The sequence below is a fragment of the Lygodium microphyllum genome, chromosome 2 (assembly GCF_053477565.2).
Source record: "Lygodium microphyllum isolate KBCC chromosome 2, Lygodium_microphyllum_v1.1.10, whole genome shotgun sequence".
Taxonomy (NCBI): domain Eukaryota; kingdom Viridiplantae; phylum Streptophyta; class Polypodiopsida; order Schizaeales; family Lygodiaceae; genus Lygodium; species Lygodium microphyllum.
The window spans coordinates 70,251,516-70,275,470 of record NC_141136.1 but is presented as its reverse complement, the minus strand read 5'-3'; the positions used below and the strand labels follow the sequence as shown (position 1 = coordinate 70,275,470).

The following is a 23,955-nucleotide window of genomic DNA, read 5'->3' as shown; positions in this document are numbered from 1 at the left end:
GCAAGTGGCATTGGGATGCCATGAAAGATATGATGAGTGTTCCTTAAGGAAACTATAGATATGTGCATATTTATGGTGGCCAAGATACAAGAGTTGTGGGGTACACTAACTTTGATTGTGCAAGACATACAGATAGTAGGAAGTCCACCTCTAGCTATGCCTTCACCTTTGCTAGAGGTGTTGTTTTTTAGATGTCTACAATACAGAAATGCATGGCCCTATCCACTAGAAAGGCAAAGTATGTTGCATCCACGGAGGCTTGCAAGGAGGCTTTTTGGTTAGGCCATCTAGTGGCATTACTAATATGGTTCCTACACTACATTGGGATTCTTTGAGTGCTATTCAATTGGCCAAGAATCTGATATTCCATGCAAAGACAAAGCACATTGAGATGTGTTACCACTTTATCTGAAAGGTCATTGAGGATAGGTCCATTCAGCTCTTAACTGACCAGAATCCTACAAATCTACTCAGTAAAAGACTCTTAGTAGAGCATTTTGCCTTCCTTAGGAAGTTGATGGGCGTTGGATGAGATGAGATCTTTCCTCATCTCGTTGTACTTATTGTTCATTTGTACATTGTCACTTTTTTCTTCTTCTCTCCTCGTTAGGGGCACATTTGTCTTTAAGTGAGAGGTTGTAGGGGATAAAGGCACATGTGCCTAAAACATGTGTGTATTACTACACTGACAATATGTGCACACCTGTACACTGCATGTGGCTGACCTACGCACTTGTACATTGCAGATGGTGGGTACCCATCATTGTCTCTATATTCTTTATTCTTACAGTGACATTTGAATAAGGGAAGGCTAGTCACACATTTTGACTGTTGGAGTTCCCACATCTTGAGTCTCTCTACTCTCACTCGAGCTTTTGCTTACCATGAGATGCTCCTATTAATTGCGTTTCTTATACTAATTTTGAGTTTACATTCCTCTTTCAACCCGATGGTGTACCCATAACTCACCGTTTGGTCTTGAAATAGGTCCCTACCTTCCATAGTAGCAACAAGCTCTCTTAGCCTTTGCTTATGCATTCTTATGCGGTCTTGGTAAGTCATTGTTCCACTATTTTTGTGATTGATCATTTTTGCCAAAACCTTCGGATCCTCTTTGCGATGCCACTCTAGGTATAATCTGACTTAGATGTACTACTTGAAGTGTTGGCTCCATCCTAGCATTCATCAGATTTGGGTTATACGAACATTCTTTTACTTCATATCTAATATTTTGACAAATAGTACAAGACTGTACATTCCATTGCATATTCATTACTCCCATATCCATTGGCTAGTTTTTAAAACTTCTTCTCCAATGTCATTTGCAAGGATGTCCTTCCATCTCTATCCTTACATTTCCTTTGATCCTTAGAGGACTCTCTCTCCTTCTTTGACTTCTTTGACCTCACTATCAAATTTTAATTCTAAGGAAGAATCCTCATCCTTGCTATTGTTATCTATATTAGAATCTTCTAATCCAGAGTCAAAAGACTCCTAGTTGGCTTTATTTTTAGACTTGCTCTTTCCAAGTCTCTTTTCCACCCTTTGGGTAGCATTAGCCAAAAAATCTATAGTGCGACCAATCTACAAGTCAATATTAGCAATTGCACTAGCTATGGTCTTATCTAGACCCTTCACAAAATAGGAACTCTACAATTCCATTGTCAGTCTATCCATAGCATCCAATCTATTCAAGAAATTCTTAAACTCATGTGCATAATCTTGTGAAATCATAGACTTTTATTTAATTTGCTTTAATTTCTTTCCAACATTGGTATCCATTTTATCCTTCCAATATATACTTGAATGCATTTTTGAGTGCATCATAGGTAGTAAAATGACTAATACCACACATACTCCATCGACCCATAGCTTTCCCCTTGAAAGTTATAGCAAATTGTAGGAGTTTGACTTGATTCCCATACATGTTGAACCCACTAGCAAGCATCTTGTCTCAAATTGAGCCATGTGATGGTCTAAATATTTGTTCTTCTTTTAAAAAAAGTTAGAAGCCCTAACCTTAGGGTTGACCGATTGATTTGGATTCATTATGGGCTACTTCTTCTACTTCTTTAGTGGAGGTAAATGATTAAAAGTTAGAGATTTGTTTGCCACCACAAAAATCTACAATAAGATTGCACTACCAAGCACCAACTGATGCAATCTCTTAGGTACTTAATGAAGAGTAGTTTGAATTCAGGGAAGAGGTACTAGTTCCTCTTTATTCATGGAATTGACAAGAGAATGGTACATCGAGTGTACTCCTCTAAAGGTATTGACATCTTGGTAATTCTCTTTAGAAGTTGTGTATCATCTTTTATCTAGGGTTGCAAATTCCCTTGCTTCTCCTCCATCATTCAACAATGACTCCTTTTGTTGCTTTCTTGCTCATAATTCTCTCAAATCTCTAGACTTGCTTCTTATTAGAATAAGAATTGATGGCGAGGGTGATTCTCCAACATATAAGCAAAAATGCAAAGTTAACCCCTTGAATTGCATCATCTTGTTTAAAAGAATGTTCCATCACTTCAAGATTTACAGGAAACTCAAAAGTTTTATCATGAAACAAGGCCCGTTTTGCTTGAATTTTAAATGAGAGGTACATGGCATCATAAGTAGGATCACCAAAGTGTTGTAGTCCCAAATCCATATAGATATATGATAGGATTGCACTAACCCTAACCGTAATGTATAAAATCCAAAGAAGTGAATAGAGGCATTGTTCATGCATGTGCAAACTTGAACCAATCTCTCGTGGTGCTTCTTGCTCTCTATCTCGTGCTACTATTGTTGAGAACGAGGGAGATATAAGTCAACAATAGGAAGGGATTGATTGTTTTTGGTGTTCGCTTTTGGGTGGGTTGTTGCTTTGTCTCAATGGCACATATTGTACAAGGTGTGGTTAGGGGAATTACTTGAGCATTCAACTTGCACATCCATTTGTTATGGACCTTGGCTGAGGGCTAATGTTTTTATATTTATTTAGGCACCCACATGGACCCAATCAACTCATAAAATCTTGCGCTTAAGACAAATATTTGGGATCCATATAGGTTGAGTATGTAGACATCTCTGAGGTTGCTAATAGTTTTGTTGTTTCTTTGCTCTATCAACAAGGTGGCATGTTGGGTACTATAGTTAGTACTATGGCAATTGTGTCACTTGTAGCCTTGGCAACCACTTTCTAGATGGAGAGATTTATATTGGTAATAAGTATAGGTTTGTTTAGGGTTCTAGAAATAATAGAGGTACCTTTTGGTTTTCTTTGAGTGGAGGGTTCAAGTCATTTTAGGAGAAAGGCTTCTCTTGCTTAGTACACTAGAGGTACACTAAAAGCCATTGAGAGTCTTAAAGCCCTTCAACCTTAATTTTGAAACTTTTTAATTTCATTGAATTTGGTGTTGTAAAGGGAACATGCCTAGATTTCCATAAAGATGAGCTTAAGGCATCCCCTTTTCTCCTAAACATGATAGGCTAGTAGAGTCATAATTAGATCTTTGCCTATCAAACCATTATGTTTACTTCGTGCTTAGCTCTAGTACCAAAGGTAGAAATTTCTATGTAGCTCATTGTTAAAAGAATTAAGGCATCTTTCTCAATATCCTAAACTTTTATAATCTTAACTCTTATTCAAATAACTTTTGGTTTTATATTTGTTCTCGTTTATTATTTAGGTTTCGTTGGGGGAATCATGTAATAGTTGGATGGAAAAATAAGACTTTTTAATATATGGATGCCATTATAAAAGCCCATGCGGATATCCTCAATTATGGTTGATTCCACATTTTTTGTTAGTCTACCCTGCAACTCACAACATGGATAGATCTCACCCTTTTGGATAAAGTTCATTGCACCTTTGCAACCATTGCCTATCTTTGCTAGACTCATCCACAACCCTTGACTCTCTTAGTAAATCCACTTTCCTTTTGGCCAATCATGAAAGAAGTGAAAACATTGTTACCAATCAAGTGTCATCTAGTCTATAATGAATACCATGCACAAACCTTAGGAAAATCTCTTATGATTGTTGACACAAAGTGCAAGGTTATGCAATTAATGTCAAGGTTAACCTAGAGCAAACATAGTTTGTGCTACCATGCTTTATCCATGAAAGTTGTATTGTGTTGCAAGGGATGAACTGAAAGTTATATTATCACCACTATTGCATGGAATAATGTGCTAGTCCATTGTGAACCATGTAAGCAATGTACTTGCTCGCTCAAACATTGCTATATAAAGATAGTGGCACTACCATCAAGGATTCATAGGTGCAACACATGCATTCACTTGGGCGCATAACTTCTCTACTCTTGCAAAGTGCCCAAATGGAGAGAATGATACGGTCCCTATAACTGGAAAAGCTTGTGCATGGCTTTTACTTTGAGCAATAGGTCATTGATCACACAAACTTGCTAAATTGTGTTGCATCCTTAGAGGGCTACAAGCCATTAGGCCTATTCACATGTGCTGAAGCTTGGATCGAATGCCTTTCATAACTTGAATGCCTAATTGAAACATGATTATACCAATCCCTCAGTCTCAATCACTCTCACTCTTTCCCTCACTCTCATGCTCTCACCTTCTCACCACTCCAATAGCAAGCCATGAAGAAGAAGAACATTGAGAAGCTTCTCTTCCTTGGATTTCTCAATCAATCTCTAAAGTCTCTTGCTCTCCCTTCCTCACTCTTAAGCTATGGTGAAGCAATTGAGAAGATAGATAAAGTAGAGAAGATAAAAGAAAAGAGACTCTCCATAGTCTCCACATGCATGAATGACCTCTCTATTCATTTTTTTGCATTATATACATTAGGTTTTCATTTAGGGTTGCACCCCCTACCCGTTTTCACTTGTGACTAGTCCTTCTCTCTTGTCCACTTATACTCAATCTCTTAGACTAGGCCTTTGCAACTTACTGGTAGATTTGAAATGCACGCACGAGATTTTCCTATTTAGCTTGCGGGATATTTGATGTATGCAAACATGTTGAACATTTTAGTTCTATGCGTAGGCACTATATGGTTGTGAGCTTGGATTTTACAATATCTATTCATTGCGTGCTGATTATTTTACAATTGACCATAGAATGTAGTAACTAGTCATAAACATGAAAAGTGAATAGAGATACAAATTTAAGGGGTTAGTAGTTACTGTTTATTGTGGCTCACAAAATGGATGCCTTTCATAACTCCTAAGACCCTTGGTAGCCTTGTTAACCTAATTCAGGAACTACTAAATAGCAGCTATTAAGATAAACAATTGCAAGAGCCCAAAATTGTAAAGAAAGCTACCAAAGGCATTTAGAAGTCGTAGAAAGCATAAAATTTACAAAAGTTGCCAAAATAGCCACTTGTAGTAATCGTAACAGATAAACACTAGGTCAGAGGCCCCGATATTCAATCGATACAAAAAAATCATTTTGCAAAGAAAAAAGAAAAAATGTAGGATGTGAAAGCTTCTATGAGAAATATATGATCCCATATTTTTCATGAGTAAAATGTAGGATGTGAAAGGTTCTATGAGAAAAGCGACTTAAGCACACGGCTCAAGAGTCAAGAGTCTTTTGGACACAATTGATCCAGAAGGGGTCTCCGCGTGCGTACCACGTGGAGGGGAGAAATTTCGATGCGAATTAGACAAATTGAAAAGCAAACTGTCTGGCCTTGACTCGGCAAAATCAGAGAAACGAAGGTCCCATCTTCAAGGCCTTTGCTTGCGCGTCTTCGTTCCCGCATCGCATCGCAGCAGCAGTAGCAGAGATCACCCTGAGAGTCCCTCCCTGTGGCTTCCGCTGATCCCTTCCTTGAGGCCCTCCTTCGCCTTCCCGGCCTTTCATGCAACAGATCTGCGCACACTCCTCGTATCAGGTATCTCAGTTCAGGTTTTCTCTCCCCTCTTTTCAGCCATTTCAATCTGCGTGTCTAGGGTGAGAAAATCCTATGTTTTCCTGTTCTTGTATTTGGTGGAAGGGGGGAAACCCCTTGAGCAAAGCATTTCAGGCTTGGTCATTTCGCTCCAAGAGGTTCAGTGGTGGCTGGGACTCCTTTTTTCTAACTGAAACACACCTGTTCTTGTACTTAGTGGAAGAGGAGAACATCAGAGCAGACGATTGTAGGTTTGATTATGTCACTTTGTGACGTCCAAGGGAGGTTGGGAGTCGTGCCGAAAGGCAGCCCATTCGTTGTTACTGTGCCATTGATTATCACAAATGCTCTGTCGATAATCAAGCATCTCCCTTGAGAGTCACTTTTTTCACTTCATCCATGAGGATATTGCTGAGGACAACTATCATTCATAAGGGGGGAGTGGTACATCCTTGGATATCCTTAGTGGGAGCCTCACATTGGCCACGGACCATTCACCATTACTAGATGTGAATGTGTCTGAAAAGTTAGGATTGCTAAACGGTCTTGTATCTCGCTTAAGAGTTGTCTTGTTATCTTGGCACTATTTGATAACAAGTCCAAGATATTACATAAGTTATACTAGACATGTAGGTCCCATAATAACTAGGATGATAATAAAAGTCAAAATAATTAAAGAATGGGATTGATTAATGTGCAAGTTTGGTGCACATGTTAATTAAATTTTATTAGAAGTGATTTGGGTCGAATTGTTGTTTCTAATTTATCAAATTTCGGTTTGGGTCAAAGTGTTGGGTTGCAACATACTATTTAATGAACAATTGCGCATTAGCATGTGTTGGAGCATTGTCTTTTGTTTTCTAGAAGAGCTCCCTATTTTAATTCCCAAAATCTTGGATTATTATTATTTCTCCCTATCCCTAGAGGTAATGCCAAATTTTTTGCTCTCTAGGGTAATTTTTTACTCTTGACTCGTCATGCTATTGTACAAATGTAAGCATGCCATATTGAGCAATATAAAGTAAATGCTGAATACTTAGATTATAATATTTAATATCATTATCTTTTGGAAAGCTATGTTAAGCTAGGGAAGGTCAATCACTAGAGGAAGCATATCCATCTCCTATGAAATCAGATTAGGGGTTATCTAGTGCTGTTTGTGTAGTACCAAGGATCATGCAGGCAATACTAGTGTGTGCGGAGTTGTTAGAGATAGGGTGGAGCTGTCTAGGATTGGATGGAGATGTTTCCAGTTGAGGGAAGACATTTGGCAGATAGGTGAAAGCATTTGGGTGCTTGGTGGAGTTGTTTATAGCTGGTGTTAAAAAAGTGTCAAGCAACGGAAACAAAGGGAGATTGCTGATAGAAATTACAATGAACGCAAAGAACAACAAAAACACAAGAGAACTCAGAGGCAATAGACTTGGGAAATTGAATCCATATGCCAAGGCTCAAGAGTAGTACAAAGGTACGGGTTGAGGATAGCAAATAGAGTATAATGTCTCCCTCTCTCGAAGGGAAGCAATGCGCTTATATTTGATGAATGATGGATGAAAAGAGTAGAGGAGGGATTGCCTATAAATAGGCTACAAATGGTACGTCATAAATGATAAGTTGGCCAATATCAAGAGGCATCCAAATTTAGGCTGGTCAACCTAAAATGAATTTGGCATGAAATGGAAACACACTTTGATTTTGGACTTGGATACCTGAGCTATGCACTTTGATAATAGTTGGGTGAAGCTATTGTGGCGGAGATCTGGGATTGTTTCTAATTGCTCTATGGAGGTCTAGGCTTTTTTGAGAGATTTGTCACTATAGATTTTGTTAAATTAGGCTCTTTTGACAGGATTTAGTGTGCTAATAGACATGTTTTTCTTTGTCTTCTTTAGTATTCATCTCTTGCTCGTGAATCTTGATTCTTAGCTATTGGCAGGGATGTCTAGAGCTTTAACATATTCTTCAGGTGACAACCCTTGTAGGCTGTCTATGGATAGGTGACGGCAAGTTTGGGCCCTACAAGCTTGTGGTTGCCTTCACCCTTCCTCTTCTTCTTCTGACACCTTGTTCTAGCATCACACCTTGTGTTTGGAGCATCTTCCACTTGGGCGTCAACATCATTTGCTTGGTGTCAGCACCCTTCTCCATCAAGCTCCACCTTTACCTACGTTTTTTAGGATGGAGGCCTTCTCCTTGCCTGGCGTCATCATCTCCACTTTGGCTCAGCATCCTAGCCTTTGGTGATAGTCTCTATCATCGAGGGTTAGTGATTTCATCACTTGTTTATCATAGGGGCTGTTGGGACTTGCGTTTTTGCAGCTCGGCTCCTCCATCACATGGCGTCACTCGTTTATCATAGGGGTTGTTGGGACTTGCATTTTTGCATCCTGGCATCTACCAACGAAACGCCCATGGAACTTTCCTGCCTGTTCCGGGCCGTTCCAGTAGCTGTTCCTTGTTTGAAACGGCCGTTCCCTAGGATTAGACTGTCCCGCCTGCTCCCCCCTTTGTCGCCTGCCCTGTTTGCCTCGCCCGGGCCCTACTTACTTCCGCCTCTCCTACCCGCCTGGCCTGTGGCCCCATGCCTCTCCTGCCTAGCCTGACTCTCCTGCCTGCAGAAACACAAAGACACAGACACAGACACAGAGGGCAAAACTCAAACACAAACAGAAGAAGGGAAAGAGAGAACACAACTCTGAAGTGAATGAATGCTGTAAATGAATGTAAGAGTGTATAGTGTGCTCAAGGGTAGAGCAATGTCGAAGTGCGACGTCCACCAAAGGTGGATCCCAAGTCTGTGACCACCAGTCGGAGTGTAGGAGTGCTGAATAGTGAATGGCAATAGGCTGGTCACCAAAACGCAGCAGTCTGGAGGCTGGAAATTGGTAAACGTAGCAGTGTACCATTGATCGGGGGCTGGAAATTGTGCACAGTCTGCTGTAAACAGCAGGCTGAAATAGTGTCTGAGAGTGTCAGGGCCTGCAATGCTGAAAACGTAGGCTGGCTGACCTTGGAGATGATGGACAGCAGGCTGAACAGCAGTCTCAGACAGTTTGGAGTAGTTGCCAGCAGCTGAGAGCTGTTGCCTACAGCAATGAACAGGCTGAAGATGATGTGGCTGTAGTCGATGATGGCTGGACAGTAGATAGAGGCGGGCTGCAGGCTGGAAACTGGGCATCAACAGCAGCAGAGGGTGTGTGGGCTGGTGTAACCTGCAAAACAATGATGCCCTAGAGTGCCCACCAGGGCATGCGGGTAGTGTGCAAGGTGGATCCATAGGTAGGGATGGGCTGACTAGGCATGGGTATGGTAGCCACATGAGGAACCCAAGGAGGTGGGATGGGAAGATGGGAATCCCTGCGTAGGTGTACCCAAGGAGAGTGTGAAGATGCACCATAAGCTGAGGATGGAAACCCCTGTGTATGAGTAGTCATGGGAGATGTGAAGCTGGGGATAGTGAGGGGGATGCCCATCACAGTCGACCCAGGATTGATGGGTGTGCTCATTTGCTGAAAGGTGAGAGACACTATGTTAAAGGGTGGCATTCCCCCTAACGAAGTACCATGGTGCAAAGAGGTAGAGAATGGGGTGGAGAAGGAAAAGGTGCTAGGAGCGGAGATGGTAGATCCAACCCCTAGGGTGTGTGATGCAGATGTGGAGTATAATCCAAGATTTTGGAAAGATGATGAGAGATGATCAAGGTGTGATATAGAAGAGGGTGGGATGGGAGGGAAGTGAGAAGTGTGTGTAATATGCTCAAATGAAACAGAAGCTATAGATGTACCTGAATTTCATCTGCTTCGTGAGCCCCCTCTATTGAAGTTCACATACGCAAAGCCATCCGGATCCTGTACCTCAAAAGAAGAAACATGCGAGGGTTTTGATTCATGCAACACAAAAGAATTGTACAAACTTGACATTGGACCTGGCGGAGATGATGAAGATGGATTGCCAGACGTTTCGAATGCTATATGTCCTCCATGATCGGAGAGGTGGCCAGCCTCACCAACCGGTCCGAATGTGGTAGCAAAACTGGTAGGAGGGGTGTAAACATCACCGTACTTGTTGCGATAGTACTCCTCAAAGTCCTTCTTTGTCATGTTAGTGAAATCTGGTGAAGGTGGAGTATCGTCCTCCTCACCGAGTCCATAATGCCATCTCAGGGCCTCAATGATGGAGAAGCCTGATAAGATATCATAGGAATTGGAGAAGAAGGTGTCTGGGACATTGTGATTCGGTTACGAGTCGTATTGTGTGCCTTGCACAAAGACTAGCTCTCAACAATATCCGCAGGATACTCTTTACAAGAGCACCGGCTCTGATACCATGTTAAGAAGAGTGCTAGGGTTTGCACTGAAGACACATAGAGTGTATGACCATGACAGAAACACAAAGACACAGATAGAGACACAGACACAGAGGGCAAAATTCAAACCCTGAACGCAAAACTTAAAACTCAAACCCTAAACGCAAAACGCAAAACTCAAACACAAAAACTCAAACACAAACAGAAGAAGGGAGAGAGAGAACACAACTCTGAAGTGAATGAATGCTGTAAATGAATGTAAGAGTGTACATTGTGCTCAAGGGCAGAGCAATGTCGGAGTGTGATGTCCACCGAAGACGGATCCCAAGTCTGTGACCACCAGTCGGAGTGTAGGAGTGCTGAATAGTGAATGACAGCAGGCTGGTCACCAAAATGCAGCAGTCTGGAGGCTGGAAACTGGTAAACGTAGCAGTGTACCACCGATCGAGGGCTGGAAACTGTGCATAGTCTGCTGTAAACAACAGGCTGAAACAGTGTCTGAGAGTGTCAGGGCCTGCAATGCTGAAAACGCAGGCTGGCTGACCTTGGAGATGATGGATAGTAGGCTGAACAGCAGTCTGGGACAGTTTGGAGCAGTTGCTAGCAGCTGAGAGCTGTCGCCTACAGCAATGGGCAGGTTGAAGATGATGTGGCTGCAGTCGATGATGGCTGGACAGCAGATGGAGGTAGGCTGCAGGTTGGAAACTGGGCGCCAACAGCAGCAGAGGGTGTGTGGGCTGGTGTAACCTGCAAAACAAGGATGATTGCTGAATGGGGGCAGCTTGTCTATTTATAGATGTGGAAGGGCTCCCAGAAAATTAGGGTTTCCACTAAACTTTCTCGAACCGCTCCGTGTTTTAGGGTTTCCATTGAACTCTCTCGAATTGCTCCCCGTTTTAGGGTTTTACTCTAAAAGAGCATTTTTAGTGTGTTTTGGGGCTGTTTAAGAGGCTAATCAGCAAGTAATGCATATTTTAGCTCAACAGCCCGGCTCCTCTTCTATCATTTGGCGTCATCATTATCCACTTGGTGTCAACATTTGGGTTGCTCTCCTTGCGTTTGATAGTTTTGACACTCTGGGATTTGTGTTTTGCTACCTATGTCACTCCTCGGCATTAGAGGGTTGCGATTCGCTCCCTCGACAATTGGTGATCATCTTCGACATCTCCAACGGCATTAGAGGACTGTGGTCCGCTCCCTTGACAGATGTCTTTCACTTGCAGTGATTACTTTGATAGCCCACTACTCGGAGGACTGCGTTTCACTCCCTTCACTATGCAGATTCCTCACAGGTGTTGCCACTTGATTCAGACATGACAGTGTAGTTATCTTCTGAGCTTCGGCTTTGCTATATTGGCTTTTCTTCTCATAGCATGATTTAGTGCATCATTACTGTGTTCTTGTGTTTTTGAGTTTCTCTCTCTCTCTCTCTTAGTGTTTGCCATACACACTTTGCGTTACTCCTCGCAAAACCTATTGTCTCTCTGCATTATCGCTTGTTTTGACATGGTATTAGAGCATACCTATTATTTTTGACATTGGCTTCCTCTTTTATGGGCGTTTTGCATGTTGGATCTTTTTCCTTTCGTTAGCACCCTCGTCATCTCCTTGGGGGCCTTGGGCCTGTGAGGACTGAGTACTTGCTTGCTTAGTGATTAGTTGGGGCCCCTGGGTTTTTGCTGGGACCGGGCTAGAGCCTTTCGGGGGCATCTCTCATCTCTCCTTCTTTCCTCTTAGGGCAAGTGCGGGCAAAATGCCCCGTTTCTTTGCACACATATCAGGCATTAGGGAATGTCGAGAATTTGACTTCTATGCATATTTCAATTTCATTGGCATTGAAAAGCTCCAAGAAATCCATCAGCTCCTTCCTTCTATCCCATATACAGAGGCTCTTTTTGGTGATTTGATCTCCCTTGCTAGACATGGTGGGACGTATAGCACGCATCCTAGGGCCTCCGCCATTGCGTCCATCTCGCTGTCCAGCCAGTTAGGTAGCAATGGGAAGTGAACCCAAACTGGGCACTCGTGTTTGAGCACCTCATCGGGGTCAAAGCTCGTGGACCAAAGAAGTGCATAAACAAGGTTGCTTGCAAAACCCACAGAGCTCCCCAACACAAGGTCCTAATCATGAGCTCTACCCAGCAGACCGAAGTGGAAGCCCTTACTCGTGAACTGGTATTGGACCAGTTCTGCTTTCGCATGGTATGTGGTGGTGAACGACACTGCAGCCAGTGAGAGAGCCCCTGTTATGATGCTTTATTGAAAGCTTCTATGCAAAAAAGTTGAACTGAAGGTTTTTCAAAAACATGAAGATGCTTAGGTTTTCTTTATTCATGTAATATGGTGGAATTTTCTTGTTGAAATGGTTTCTATGTACAAGACTTGTTTTTGTTTTCAAAACTCCTACTGCAATACTCCTGCTTAATCCGCAGTTTGGGGTTTGAAGCATGAATGGCCCTTAGCTTTGAAACTTTCGGAACGAGCTTCCCATAGGTGTATGTGCCGAGCTATCTGAAGGCATGTAGCTCAAGAGTGAGAGACCCCATACAATGACCTGAAAGGCCTATCTATATGCCTATTTAACCTCCTTGTTTCAATCTCCTCAACTTCTGAGCAAAAAAATTCATTGATATTGGCTGCCCAATTAGTTGACCATTGCTAACCTCAATAGATGCCTAACTAGCTGGACCTAAACCTAGGGCATGAGAGAATAATACATATAACATTGATGTACACAGCTTGATTACTGCAATGTTCTGACCCCTATTTGGGATACCTCCCTGAAGATTAGCAACTGGAAAAGACACCAATTGTATGCATGATAGTGTACTCGTGACTCAAAATGCATGGGAGATATTTGAGCTGCAAAAAGGTGGCTGTAATCATGATGAACAACTCGATTAGGATGGAGAATTCTTGGAAAGTGATCTTAGCATCAAAGCAAGGTGGTAATGGGTATTTTAAGTCCTTGGATGTAATGGCAGTAAAATATTTACTCATATATTGCCACCAGCACTCCAGGGTCCCAACCTCTGAGCTCAGTTCATGCTGTAAGACATTACATGCATCATTGTCTTTAGTGTTGTATATAGCGTTTCTTAAAATAGTAGCTGTTTTGTCAATACTTACTCCATGAGGGGCTGTCTTTACTGCTTTGTCTGCCATTTCTTAGGAAAATATGTCTATATCGCTAATGTATCTATTTTACTTTTAATGCGCCATTGATGTTTAATGATAGATGTCTGTTTGGCATTTATGTTTAATGATAGATGTCTGTTTGGCATTTATGTCTATAACTATGCCAGCTTGGAATAATATCTACTGTTTTGCAGATTTTGGAATCATGAGTTCAAATGTAGCTAGCACATCGGCTGGTATTGGGGGGACTTCCTCCATCAAGAAAGACTCCAAGAGACCAAAAAGTAATCCTTATTTTGTATTTTCATTCTTCTATCAGACAGTGTTAGTGCTTTAGTGGTTGTTGTTTGATCCCAAAATCCCCCCCAAAAACCCCCCCACCCCCCCCCCCCCCCCCCAAAAAAAAAGAAAAAGAAAAAAAAAAAGAGAGAACAATGCTTGATTGGTACCTTTTCTGGCAGTAGGTAGAATGCAAATGCATGAAGCTTAGCTAGACAGTTTTTCTGCACTTTTTTAATTATCTACATATATTTTAGTTGGAGTTATGCATATGACAATAGATGGGTGCATGTGTGTTTTTTGACTGCCTGGAACTTTCTTTGCTTCTGAAAGAAATAGGGCTTTTTGTTGGTTTGAAACCTTGTTTCACTAAGCCATTCACATTTACTATAATTTATGATCAACAAACTCCAAGGGGTTTAAACTACTTGTTCGTCATGAGACTTCCAAATGTAGCATCACATCTGAAGGAGTGCAAGCACAGGTATTTAACAAATCATGATGTTGATAACACAGGTTCTGCATTTACACAACAAGAGTTGCCCGCTTGCAAACCACTCTTAACACCAAAATGGGTGAGTATTTTCGCCACAAGGATATTGATATTTTGATCTTATACAATGTATTAATTGACATGATTTGGCTCGTGTAGGTGATCACAATTTTCATGATTGTGGGAGTGATCTTCATTCCCATTGGTGTAGCTGCCTTGCTTGCTTCAAGGAGTGTAAGTGCATGACCCCTGCCATTCTGTGTGTGCTTTTCCACGTCATCCCACGAATCACAAGTGTGGCAGCTAGTGCAGCAAGTTTGTAATTTCTAAATGTGAGGGAGTGATATTGGCCACTTCCATCGTAGTTGTCACCTCATCTTGTTTCAACAAATTGAAGGCAAAGCTGAGCATTGATTGGTTTGACAAGTGAAAAAGCCACATGGCATAAATAAGTTTCTCTTCTCCTCTCATTTGTACCTTGTAGTTTGGGGGCTGCATGAGAGCTGAGTGGTTGTGTGTATGTGTGGGATGGAGGGATTAAGGGACGGAGTTTCTGGAAGGATACATTGCTCAATACATCTGTAAGTCAAAAACTGTCATGAAAAAAGAAAAAGAAAAAACCTTGTCGAGAGCACAGCCATTTCTAAAAAAATTGAAAGAGCTGCAGACAGTAATAGATGTAGGAGAGCACATGAGAAGCTCTGATCCTAATCAACATGAGGGAAACATGATCATGTCTGACCATGGCAATCACAGGGAGAAGCTGAAGACTTGATTGTTTCCAAGGAAGCCATATGCTAGAGAATTATCGCTTCTAAATTTGTGAATGACTTGGCTACGCACGAGTTGTGTTGCACTAGAGCTCCTCGAGGCTTATGCACATGATCTCACCTTCAAACAAGCACCTTAGAGAATGCATAGAGGATGTCCCTCCCAAGTGGTGCGCTCTTACTATAGCAAGAAATGTCTAAGGAGATGCCATCTGCTAAAAAGAAATTGTCATGCTAAAAGCAGTCGAAATCCTAGCTCATCATTCATGCCGGTCCATTTTTTACTTGTGCATGATATACTTCTCCTGTACAAAAGAGCTTCCTGGACCCTAAGTCCAATAAAAAAACTTAGAAGAAATTTGTTGAACTTGAAAATAATAAACCTGTAGGCTGAATGATTGGAAAGTCTTTTTAAAAGGAATCGTGGGCTGCATCTAAACCGTGGATTTGATTTGCCCATGAACGTAACTTCCTCTTGTTGAAGTGGGGCTGGATTGGCTTGAATTCCTTCCAAATAGTTGGGGCGTTCACGAATTGCAGATGATAATACATATTTGCAAGCAAATGGATGTGGGAGACATGAACTGGGTTTTGAGCAGAAAAATGTCCGTAAAATATATTTTGTGAGTGCAAACCGAGAAGATGTTTGATGGTGCGAAATCTTCTTAGTTGCTGCTGCTCCCATCGAGAAAGGTGAAGATAGATAAATGCAAGTTTCAATCATGAAGAGACTGCCATAGAGTTCTGCTAAAGAATCAACTGAGTGTGGACATGTCCTGACTCCTTTGTGAGAGCAAGGACAGAAAGTATGTTCTTGATAAATACCAAAGCCATTAATGCAATGAAAAGGACAAAGAGGGGATAGAGAGCCATACGAGTGGGGTGCAGCTGAATAGGGAGAAGAGGACAGTCTGTTGTCTATTGGGTTTTGTGGAAGTGCCTTGGCTGCTAGGGTGATCGCATGAAAAGCAGCTGATTTACAGGAGATGAGAACTGGGAAGGTGTGGCCATGCAGTGCCTGGACTCTGGAGAAAGGTAGGAATATCAGTCAAGTTGTGTTATACAACAGTTTGCTTGAATTGTAGTCACGACAAATGGAGGAGTTTACAGTTCTTTAATTCTGTGTTTCTTGATATGAATCACAAAGTTCAAGTATAGTTGTAAGCTCTTTTGCTTCTGTATCTTTGCAGTTTTTATGAACTGCCACCATGGAAACTGAAGTGGGTGTTAATTTGAATTGTCTTAGCATTGAATAGAAAGTAGCTATCAAGTTCACTTTAAATTTGTGGTTCACTGTTTCTGATACCGGCTTAATTGTTAGCCAGAAGATACTTAATTTTAATTTGTACTTACAAGTCCTAGTAATATTTTTAGTTTTTATCTTTGATCCAAAATGTTAAATTTTGGTTATTGTGATTCATGTGGCCAGGTGGTAGAAATTGTTGACGAATATCAAACAGTATGCGTTCCTTCAATATACACAGATAATGATCAAAGGGTCCAATTCATCCAGGACGTGAGCACAAACAAGAATTGCCCTCGAACTTTAAGAGTAAGCCGTACAATAATATTTCTTGAAGTAGGCACCTGTGTTACTTGAATTGAAACTACTATCGTCTATTGTTAAGGGGCAGTCTGTTACTACTATCATCTATTGTTAAAGGGCAGTCTGTGTTTCTTTATGATATTTTTCAGGTTCCAAGGCACATGAAACAACCTGTTTATGTGTACTATCAGCTGGACAACTTCTATCAAAACCATAGACGGTAATGATAAATAGTCTCAACCAATGAGTATTGAGATATGTAAAATCTTGAAGAATTTGTGGAATCATAGATGTACCTTCTTCACCTCTCAAATCAAGTGCTTGGGATTCATTCTTTCCAAAGATTGAATTTAGTAGGTCCTGCAGCACCACATGCATTGTCCCCCTTGATTCTTGGGTAAGCTTCATGCCGGTCAAGTCATGACTTGCAATCCTTATAATAGCTACAAGGAATGCAACCTGGATAAGGAGTAGGGTGAACTACAGTGGGACAAGTTGTCAAAAGAACAAGAGCCACATACACAACGAACTGCACTGCATGAACATAGGTCTTCCTAATCATGTGGAAGGGGAGACTTGAATTGAGAATATCCTGGTTAAGGATCCAAGTCAGAAACTGCTAGGCTAGCTATGGATCTCCACTGCAATTTTGCCACTGTAATATCTCAGCATCAACTTCTTGGTCTATAATTTCTCAGCCTCAACTTCACTTTCCTGCTAGGATTTCTCTGTAAAAGCAAACAGCAAGGTTGTGCCAGTGATGATTTCTTACGCAACCACCTATCTCCTTGTGCTTCAATTCCAGTGATTTCTACCATTACATGCTGTGTGTTCATGTTTGAGAAAGTCTTCAGTGCAAGTAGCTTTCCCTATTAATAAGATGAGCCATAACACAATACACAACTCTCAAGTCTAGAGCCATGATTTGTGGTTCTTCTGTTCTTCAAACTGGCTGCAGGTATGTGAAAAGCAGGAGTGACAAACAGTTGCTGAATGGGAATTCTACATCCTTATCTGACACGGACTCGTGCAAACCAGAACAAAAATTGGGGGATCTTCCCATAGTGCCTTGCGGTTTGATAGCATGGAGCTTGTTTAATGATACTTACAACTTCACAGTTGGTAGCCAGCGTCTGACTGTTAACAAAAAAGGCATTTCTTGGAAAAGTGATCGGGAACATAAGTTTGGTAATGTCTTACCTCAGAATTTCCCCAATAATCTTCGAGAAAATAGCAGTTTAATTGGAGGTGCCAGTTTGGATGAAAATACACCAGTAAGTCTTATTCTTGCTCATTCTGTCATGTTAACAATTTGTTACAGCTAAGGCACAATTCTAATTATGCACTGTGGCTTAACTTTTAGTTGAATGAAGATGAGGATCTTATAGTGTGGATGAGGACTGCAGCCTTGCCAACCTTCCGAAAGCTCTATGGCAAAATTGAACAAGATTTGCCAGCCAATACGCAAATAGATGTAACCATTAACAATGTATACAATACTTACAGTTTTGGTGGAAAGAAGAAGTTGGTGCTTTCAACTACCAGCTGGTTGGGTGGCAAAAATGATTTCTTGGGTGTTGCGTACATCACTGTTGGATCTATCTGCATTTTCTTAGCACTTTTGTTCTTCCTCGTCCATTTGAAGAACCCAAGGTATACAAGTCATGAGATAATGCACTCACTATCATCTATGAGGTTTTGAAATGTTCCTGCCTGACTATTGCGTATTTAGTACTGACGACAGAAGCATACAAAAGCCTGATAATTTTAATAGTGTTAATTCATGGTTTCTGTTGTAAATGAACCCTTAACGGAATTTTAATGTCTGGAAATATAATAATTCTCGTACATACTGCAGGCCTCTTGGTGACACAAGCTATCTATCATGGAATAGAAAAGGTTCTGGCAATTAACTTCGAGGTTGAGCAAATTCTATGCTGGTATGGTAGCTTGTGAACTGATCTTTCAGCATTACCAACATGATTTGGTGTGCTATATGTTAAAGTGAAGGGTGCTTTGTGATTGGGCCTCATGGAAAGTGTAACAGACTTGCTACACTGAAGTTTTTGAAGATTATGCAGAAGCCCAGATTATGTTGTACAACACTCCAGCAAAGTCCACCACCTGTAAATTTCTAATTATTTAATTTGTTAGAAGCATGTGCTTGGCTTCTGTATGGAGAAAATGGATCAGAGTTGAACTGCTGTTAACGATTCTGGAAAGGAAACTTTTTGACCTACCATGTGTGGCTTATTGTTGTGCAAAACCAACTTGGATCCTATGATGCTTTCAAGTTTCAAGGGATTTGTACTAGGGAGCTTAAATTTTCCCGGTCACAATTCTTAGATTAGTTCAAGCCTAGGTCGAGCCAAAGCCAGTTGAACTTACATAGACAGCACAAAAGATGGCTATTGCAGTTCATATTAAATATTCAAGAAGCAAGGGAATCTATGTTAAATGCACTGACATGGTTATCTGCACTGTGTAGGCTCAGTGATCAATCTCATATTACTTGATGGCATGAGCATCACCTCTTAGGACAGTTGACTAGAACTCAAAAGTGTGGTTGATACTGGTTTTGGATGCTCGATTAAAAAATAATGTTTCAATTGTGCACTTCTCCTTGACCTACAGTTGTTGTCTCATGATTGTGCTGGATGATATTCTAATGCTGTTAGTGCTGGTCTGCTGGCCAACAGATACTTGCATTTGTCTCAAAATATCAAATTGAAGAAATCAGCAATCTAGGTATTCTGTGTCCACTTGCATTCGTTCTTGAAACTTGTGTTTTGATAGGCAAAAAATTAGTGTGTGGCTATTATGTGAATTCTTATTTGATGTTGGGCTTCTTCGCCTCTTGTTAAGCCATGGGCAATGGGGTAGAAACAAAAGCATAAAAGCTAGTCACTAGAAGACTTAATCTAGTGGGCCCACAAATCGAAACACAGCACAGTAAGTTGAGCAAGTAAATGCAACTGGGTCGCAAAACTTGCAAAAGTAGGTAAGGTTGAATTGTCTGTTGACAGAACCTTATACACATGGGATGGTGTATTGGCATGGAGGGATGTAGGAGGCCCTGGAAGGAATAAGACCTTAGTTGCAGGCCCTGAGTAGCATAGAGGAACACTGCTGTGTATTGTACACTAGTGAGGTTGTCTTAAGCTTTACAAGTTTCAGAGGGCATCATCATGTAGGGAAGCAAATTGCTTGTATTTTCAAAGCAGGCCAAGGTTCAGGGTTACCAAGGTGAATTTACCATGATCTGTTGTCATGCTGATAAACTTGTAGGTTGAGTGGCTGAAGTTGAGGGTCGTTCTGAGGTGAAATGATTGTGTAAATGGCAACCCTTGCTATTGTTGAGTAGAAAGGTCATCTCAACAGGCCAAGCAAGTCAACACCACCCCTTGCTATTGTTGAGTAGAGAGGTCACCCTCAACAGGCCAAGCAAGTCAACACCTTTGACATATGCATATGCCTAGTGCTATATGTTGCCATAGCACAAGGTGTCAGAGGAGGTGACTGTGCTGGCAACAATCCTTTTGAGGGGTATCAAGACATGCTTTGCTAACTAAGATGCAGAGACCAAATGATGTGAAGGAATAAGATGGAATGAAAACCTGATCATTGGACAATTATTGAAGACATCTCACTACTAATGGTGAGAGGGAGATCCTAAGGCACAGCCCTCTCGCCTCTAGATTGTTTTGAACAATAGAGGGGGAAATTGGAATCGCACACTTGCTACATGTTGCACATCTATTTACTTCCCATTTTTTGGATGTCATGGAGAGCTACCCTATCATCCATTGTGTCATGGAGAATGGTAGCTAATTTTGTAGAGAGCAATGATTGCAAAATTACTAGTAGTGAGCCATAGGAGGATAGTAATGCAAAATACCCAAACATTGGTTTTGGAAAATAGGTGATTGGTTGTCTCATGGGCTTTGATATGGTGTTCTTTGAAGCTAATATATAAAATTTTTCCTCTCTTTTTCATCCTAGGATGAACTTTTTTTCTATGTATCCTCCCAAGATTCATATGGTTTTTCTTATCACTACGATAGAATGAATTACTCGGCCAATTGATCTTATCATTTGTCTATGTCTTTCTCTTACTGATTCATGCCCTATTGCTATGAATTGCAATTTTGGATAATAGGAGCATTCATAGAGATAAGAGTGAATCTATAATACATGAGTTAACATACAATCTTTAAGCTTTTGTGTTAGGACAGAGATCCGCTTGGACAATGGGGTCAGGCACAACCCTTGTTTATAAATTTCCTAGAGGATTATGTTAGCTCCCCGTGGTACATATTCACATGGTTTGATGTACTAAACACAAGTTGGATCTTGTAGTTGGTGATTGGTTTTGTCTTGCTCTTTTATCCTTTACAGGTCCATCATACACGATGACATATATAAATGCCCACCCATAATTACAATTGAACAAATGACAAAAAAAGCATGAGTATATATCCTAACATATAATCTTGGTCTCTTATCACTCAACAATTTCTTATGGTATTGGATCATGTTGATTTATTTAGGTTAGAACAATTAATCAAGCATGTGATGAGGTTGTCCCAAGTGAACAGAACTTTAAAACCTCAAGTAGAAAACATACAATAAGAAAAAAAATTATTTGTGATCTTCATAGCAAAAGATTTAGCTAGATGGTCAAAACTTGTATTGCATATTTTCCATACAAAAATAAGGGTAAAAGATATTTCTAATCTCCACATAGAAATATTTAGTAAGATGGTGAAATTCTATTATATGTATTCCATACAATAACCATGATAAAAAGTCTGTGATATTTGCAGGGAAAGATTTAGTTAGATGATCAAAACCCATGTTGAATATGTTCAATAGGACAATGAGGATAAAGGGTCTAGGGTCTTTGTGATCTCTACAGGAAAAGATTTATCCAGATTGTCGAAATCCCCTATTGTATATGTTCCATAGAATAACAAGGGTCTAGGGTCTTTGTGATCTCTACAGGAAAAGATTTATCCAGATAGTCGAAATCCCCTATTGTATATGTTCCATAGAATAACAAGGTAAGGTTTGTGATCTCCACAGGAAAAGATTTAGTGAGAGAGTCAAAACCTTTATGATAGGTTCCATGATAGTAAGGATATTAATTGTTTGTGATCTCCATAGGAAAAGATTTAGCTAGATATTCAAAACCTTTATTTTATGTATTCCACATGACAATAAGGACAAATTATTTGCAACATCCATGGGAAAAGATTTAGCTAGATAGTCAAAGCGTTCATTGTATATATTTCACATGATACTAAGCATAAAGATCGATTATGAAAAATATTGGCCGTGTGGTCAAATGTTAAAATAGCAGAGATCCCCAAAGGGTAGGAGATTTTATTTCCTATAAAATGGAGCTATTAGGATTGAGGAGATTTCACCAACCATGAAAGATTACGTGAGACGGAAAGACAATTTGTATTGTGGCCAAGTGTTGAGGATTCCTTTGTTTGTCATGCTTTAATGACTTAAAGTTTGCATATGACTAGATTTTGAATGGATTATACTTGAATCCAATTGTTTTATATTTTAAAGAGAATCCTACATAAGTTTTATCTTTAGAACAAGATTTGGAGGACCATTGATGTCTCAATTATAGCCACATGGTCAAATATTGCTAGTGGATTTCCTTAAGTGAGAAATTTTTGATTGCATGGCCAAAAGCCATTGAGTTTGTTTTGATTGTAAAGTCAAAATTTATACCATATATTGCATTATTTGATCAAGTCTCAAACATGCAATCTTCTTTACAAAATGGCCTTTATTTTACAATGAGCTTTCTTCCATAACAACTTGGTATAATCGTGTTGGTCAAACCTTTTTATGAATAAAATGATTCATCATAAGGATAGAAGCCATAAAGGCCATTAATTTGGTTATATGGCAAAAACTTATGCCACCTAAACTAATATCCGATAAAGTCATAGTCATGCAATACTCATTACCTGTTTGTACTATGAAATGAGGTCTTTTTCATTTCCATATAATCGAAATTGCAAATTGTTTGTAAGTTGAAATGAGATATCTTCCAAAGCAACTTCATCAAATCTTATGAATGGATTTTCTTACAAGATAAAGGTTTGGTCATCATAAGGCCAAAACTTTAAACTTTATGAGACCATTTTGATTGTAAAGCTAGAATTTGGCCATGCCAACAAAAATTATTTCCACAAAAGTAGATATTCAATCAAGGCATTGTCATGCAAATATAATGTTTAAACAATTATAATTAAATTTGTCAACTTCTCTACAATGAAAGGGTTGAATTGATAATATAATCATTGAGAGATGTATATGCTCAAAACCTTCATTATATAAAGTGTTTTTTGCATGAAGTTCTTAATATATACTCTTGTGGATGATATTTATCTTATGCTATCTCCTTACACACACACACACACACACACACACACACACACACACACACACACACACACACACACACACACACACACACACACACACACACACAAAATCAAGTTATGGAATACAATATTATATGATATTTAAAAATAATACTTTTATAATAAATTAATTTAACTGATTAATCAATTAATACATTGATAATATATTACATTATATTATCTAAGATTGTATGTATGCATGCAATAATCCTAATGATAGGGTTGCAATGCCTAATGTCATGGAGGATTTTGAAGTTATACCTCACGAGAGGGTGGTTCAGGAAGATGTAATTTGAGGGAGCTCCCTTGGTGAAAGTTTAAGAATTGTATGCCTAGCATGGCAAGATAGGACTTTAGAGGCAATGCCCCCAATTGGGGAGCAACATTCCCTTGTGGGGATTTGGCGAAACACTCCTAGTGGGGGTTCTAGGAGGGAGCACCCCCTTGTAGGGGTTTTGGGGGGCAACGGCCCTAGCATGGGGTTGGGAACCCCCCCCCCCCCCCCCCCCGGGCCTTAGGTGGGGGTTGGGGCCAACTCCTCTAGCAGGGGGTTTGGGGGAGGGGGCAACACCCCTTGTGGGGGTTTGGGAACAATGCCCCTAGTGGCGTAAATTCGGGGGCTATTGGTAGATCCAACAGGTGATGGTATAGTCATTATGTGATTTAAGAAAATTCACAACTTCAAATCTTTAAAGAAATAAAAATATATTTTTGAAAACAAGATCTAAATCTTGGTATTTTTAATGAATCATGGCAATAGTACTTAGTTCAAATAGCAAGATTCATGAAATAATACTTCTTATGAGGTCAGTCTTTACAATCATAAGATTTTTCAAAACGAGTCTCTCCCTCTCTCTCATCTAGTCCTAAGTGTTTTTTCTCTTGCATTTTCTTTGTGGTACATTATATTATAGTTTGCTATGTAATATTCTATGTTATATTATATTTGTATTGCTACATATTGTTAAAAAATCATATGTTAATTGATTGTTTCATTATTTATACTCTTATGATGAGCATATATGGCCATATAATACCTTCCAATGGGCAATAAAGCATTTCACATGTAATGCAACATAACATTTTACCATAGGATAAAATTTGATCT

General features: G+C 40.1%; 1 protein-coding gene across 1 annotated transcript; it reads left to right on the top strand.

Moving 5' to 3' along the window:
* Positions 1-5,564: 5,564 nt before the first annotated feature.
* On the top strand, positions 5,565-18,846 carry LOC148039867 (ALA-interacting subunit 1-like). The gene is made up of 9 exons (XM_087694754.1): positions 5,565-5,866; positions 13,502-13,591; positions 14,103-14,161; positions 14,239-14,313; positions 16,279-16,401; positions 16,545-16,615; positions 17,354-17,669; positions 17,759-18,048; positions 18,254-18,846. Exons 2-9 carry the CDS (start codon positions 13,513-13,515, stop codon positions 18,306-18,308), a joined length of 1,068 nt encoding a protein of 355 aa, XP_087550880.1. The 5' UTR covers positions 5,565-5,866; positions 13,502-13,512; the 3' UTR covers positions 18,309-18,846.
* Positions 18,847-23,955: the final 5,109 nt, after the last annotated feature.

What these genes read in the sequence shown, in the direction of transcription:
- LOC148039867 (XM_087694754.1), top strand. Translation starts at nt 13,513, where the DNA reads ATGAGTTCAAATGTAGCTAGCACATCGGCTGGTATTGGGGGGACTTCC. An exon ending in AGACTCCAAGAGACCAAAAA is followed by an intron (nt 13,592 to 14,102) that starts GTAATCCTTATT and finishes TTGATAACACAG; the next exon opens with GTTCTGCATTTACACAACAA. An exon ending in ATTGCCCTCGAACTTTAAGA is followed by an intron (nt 16,402 to 16,544) that starts GTAAGCCGTACA and finishes GATATTTTTCAG; the next exon opens with GTTCCAAGGCACATGAAACA.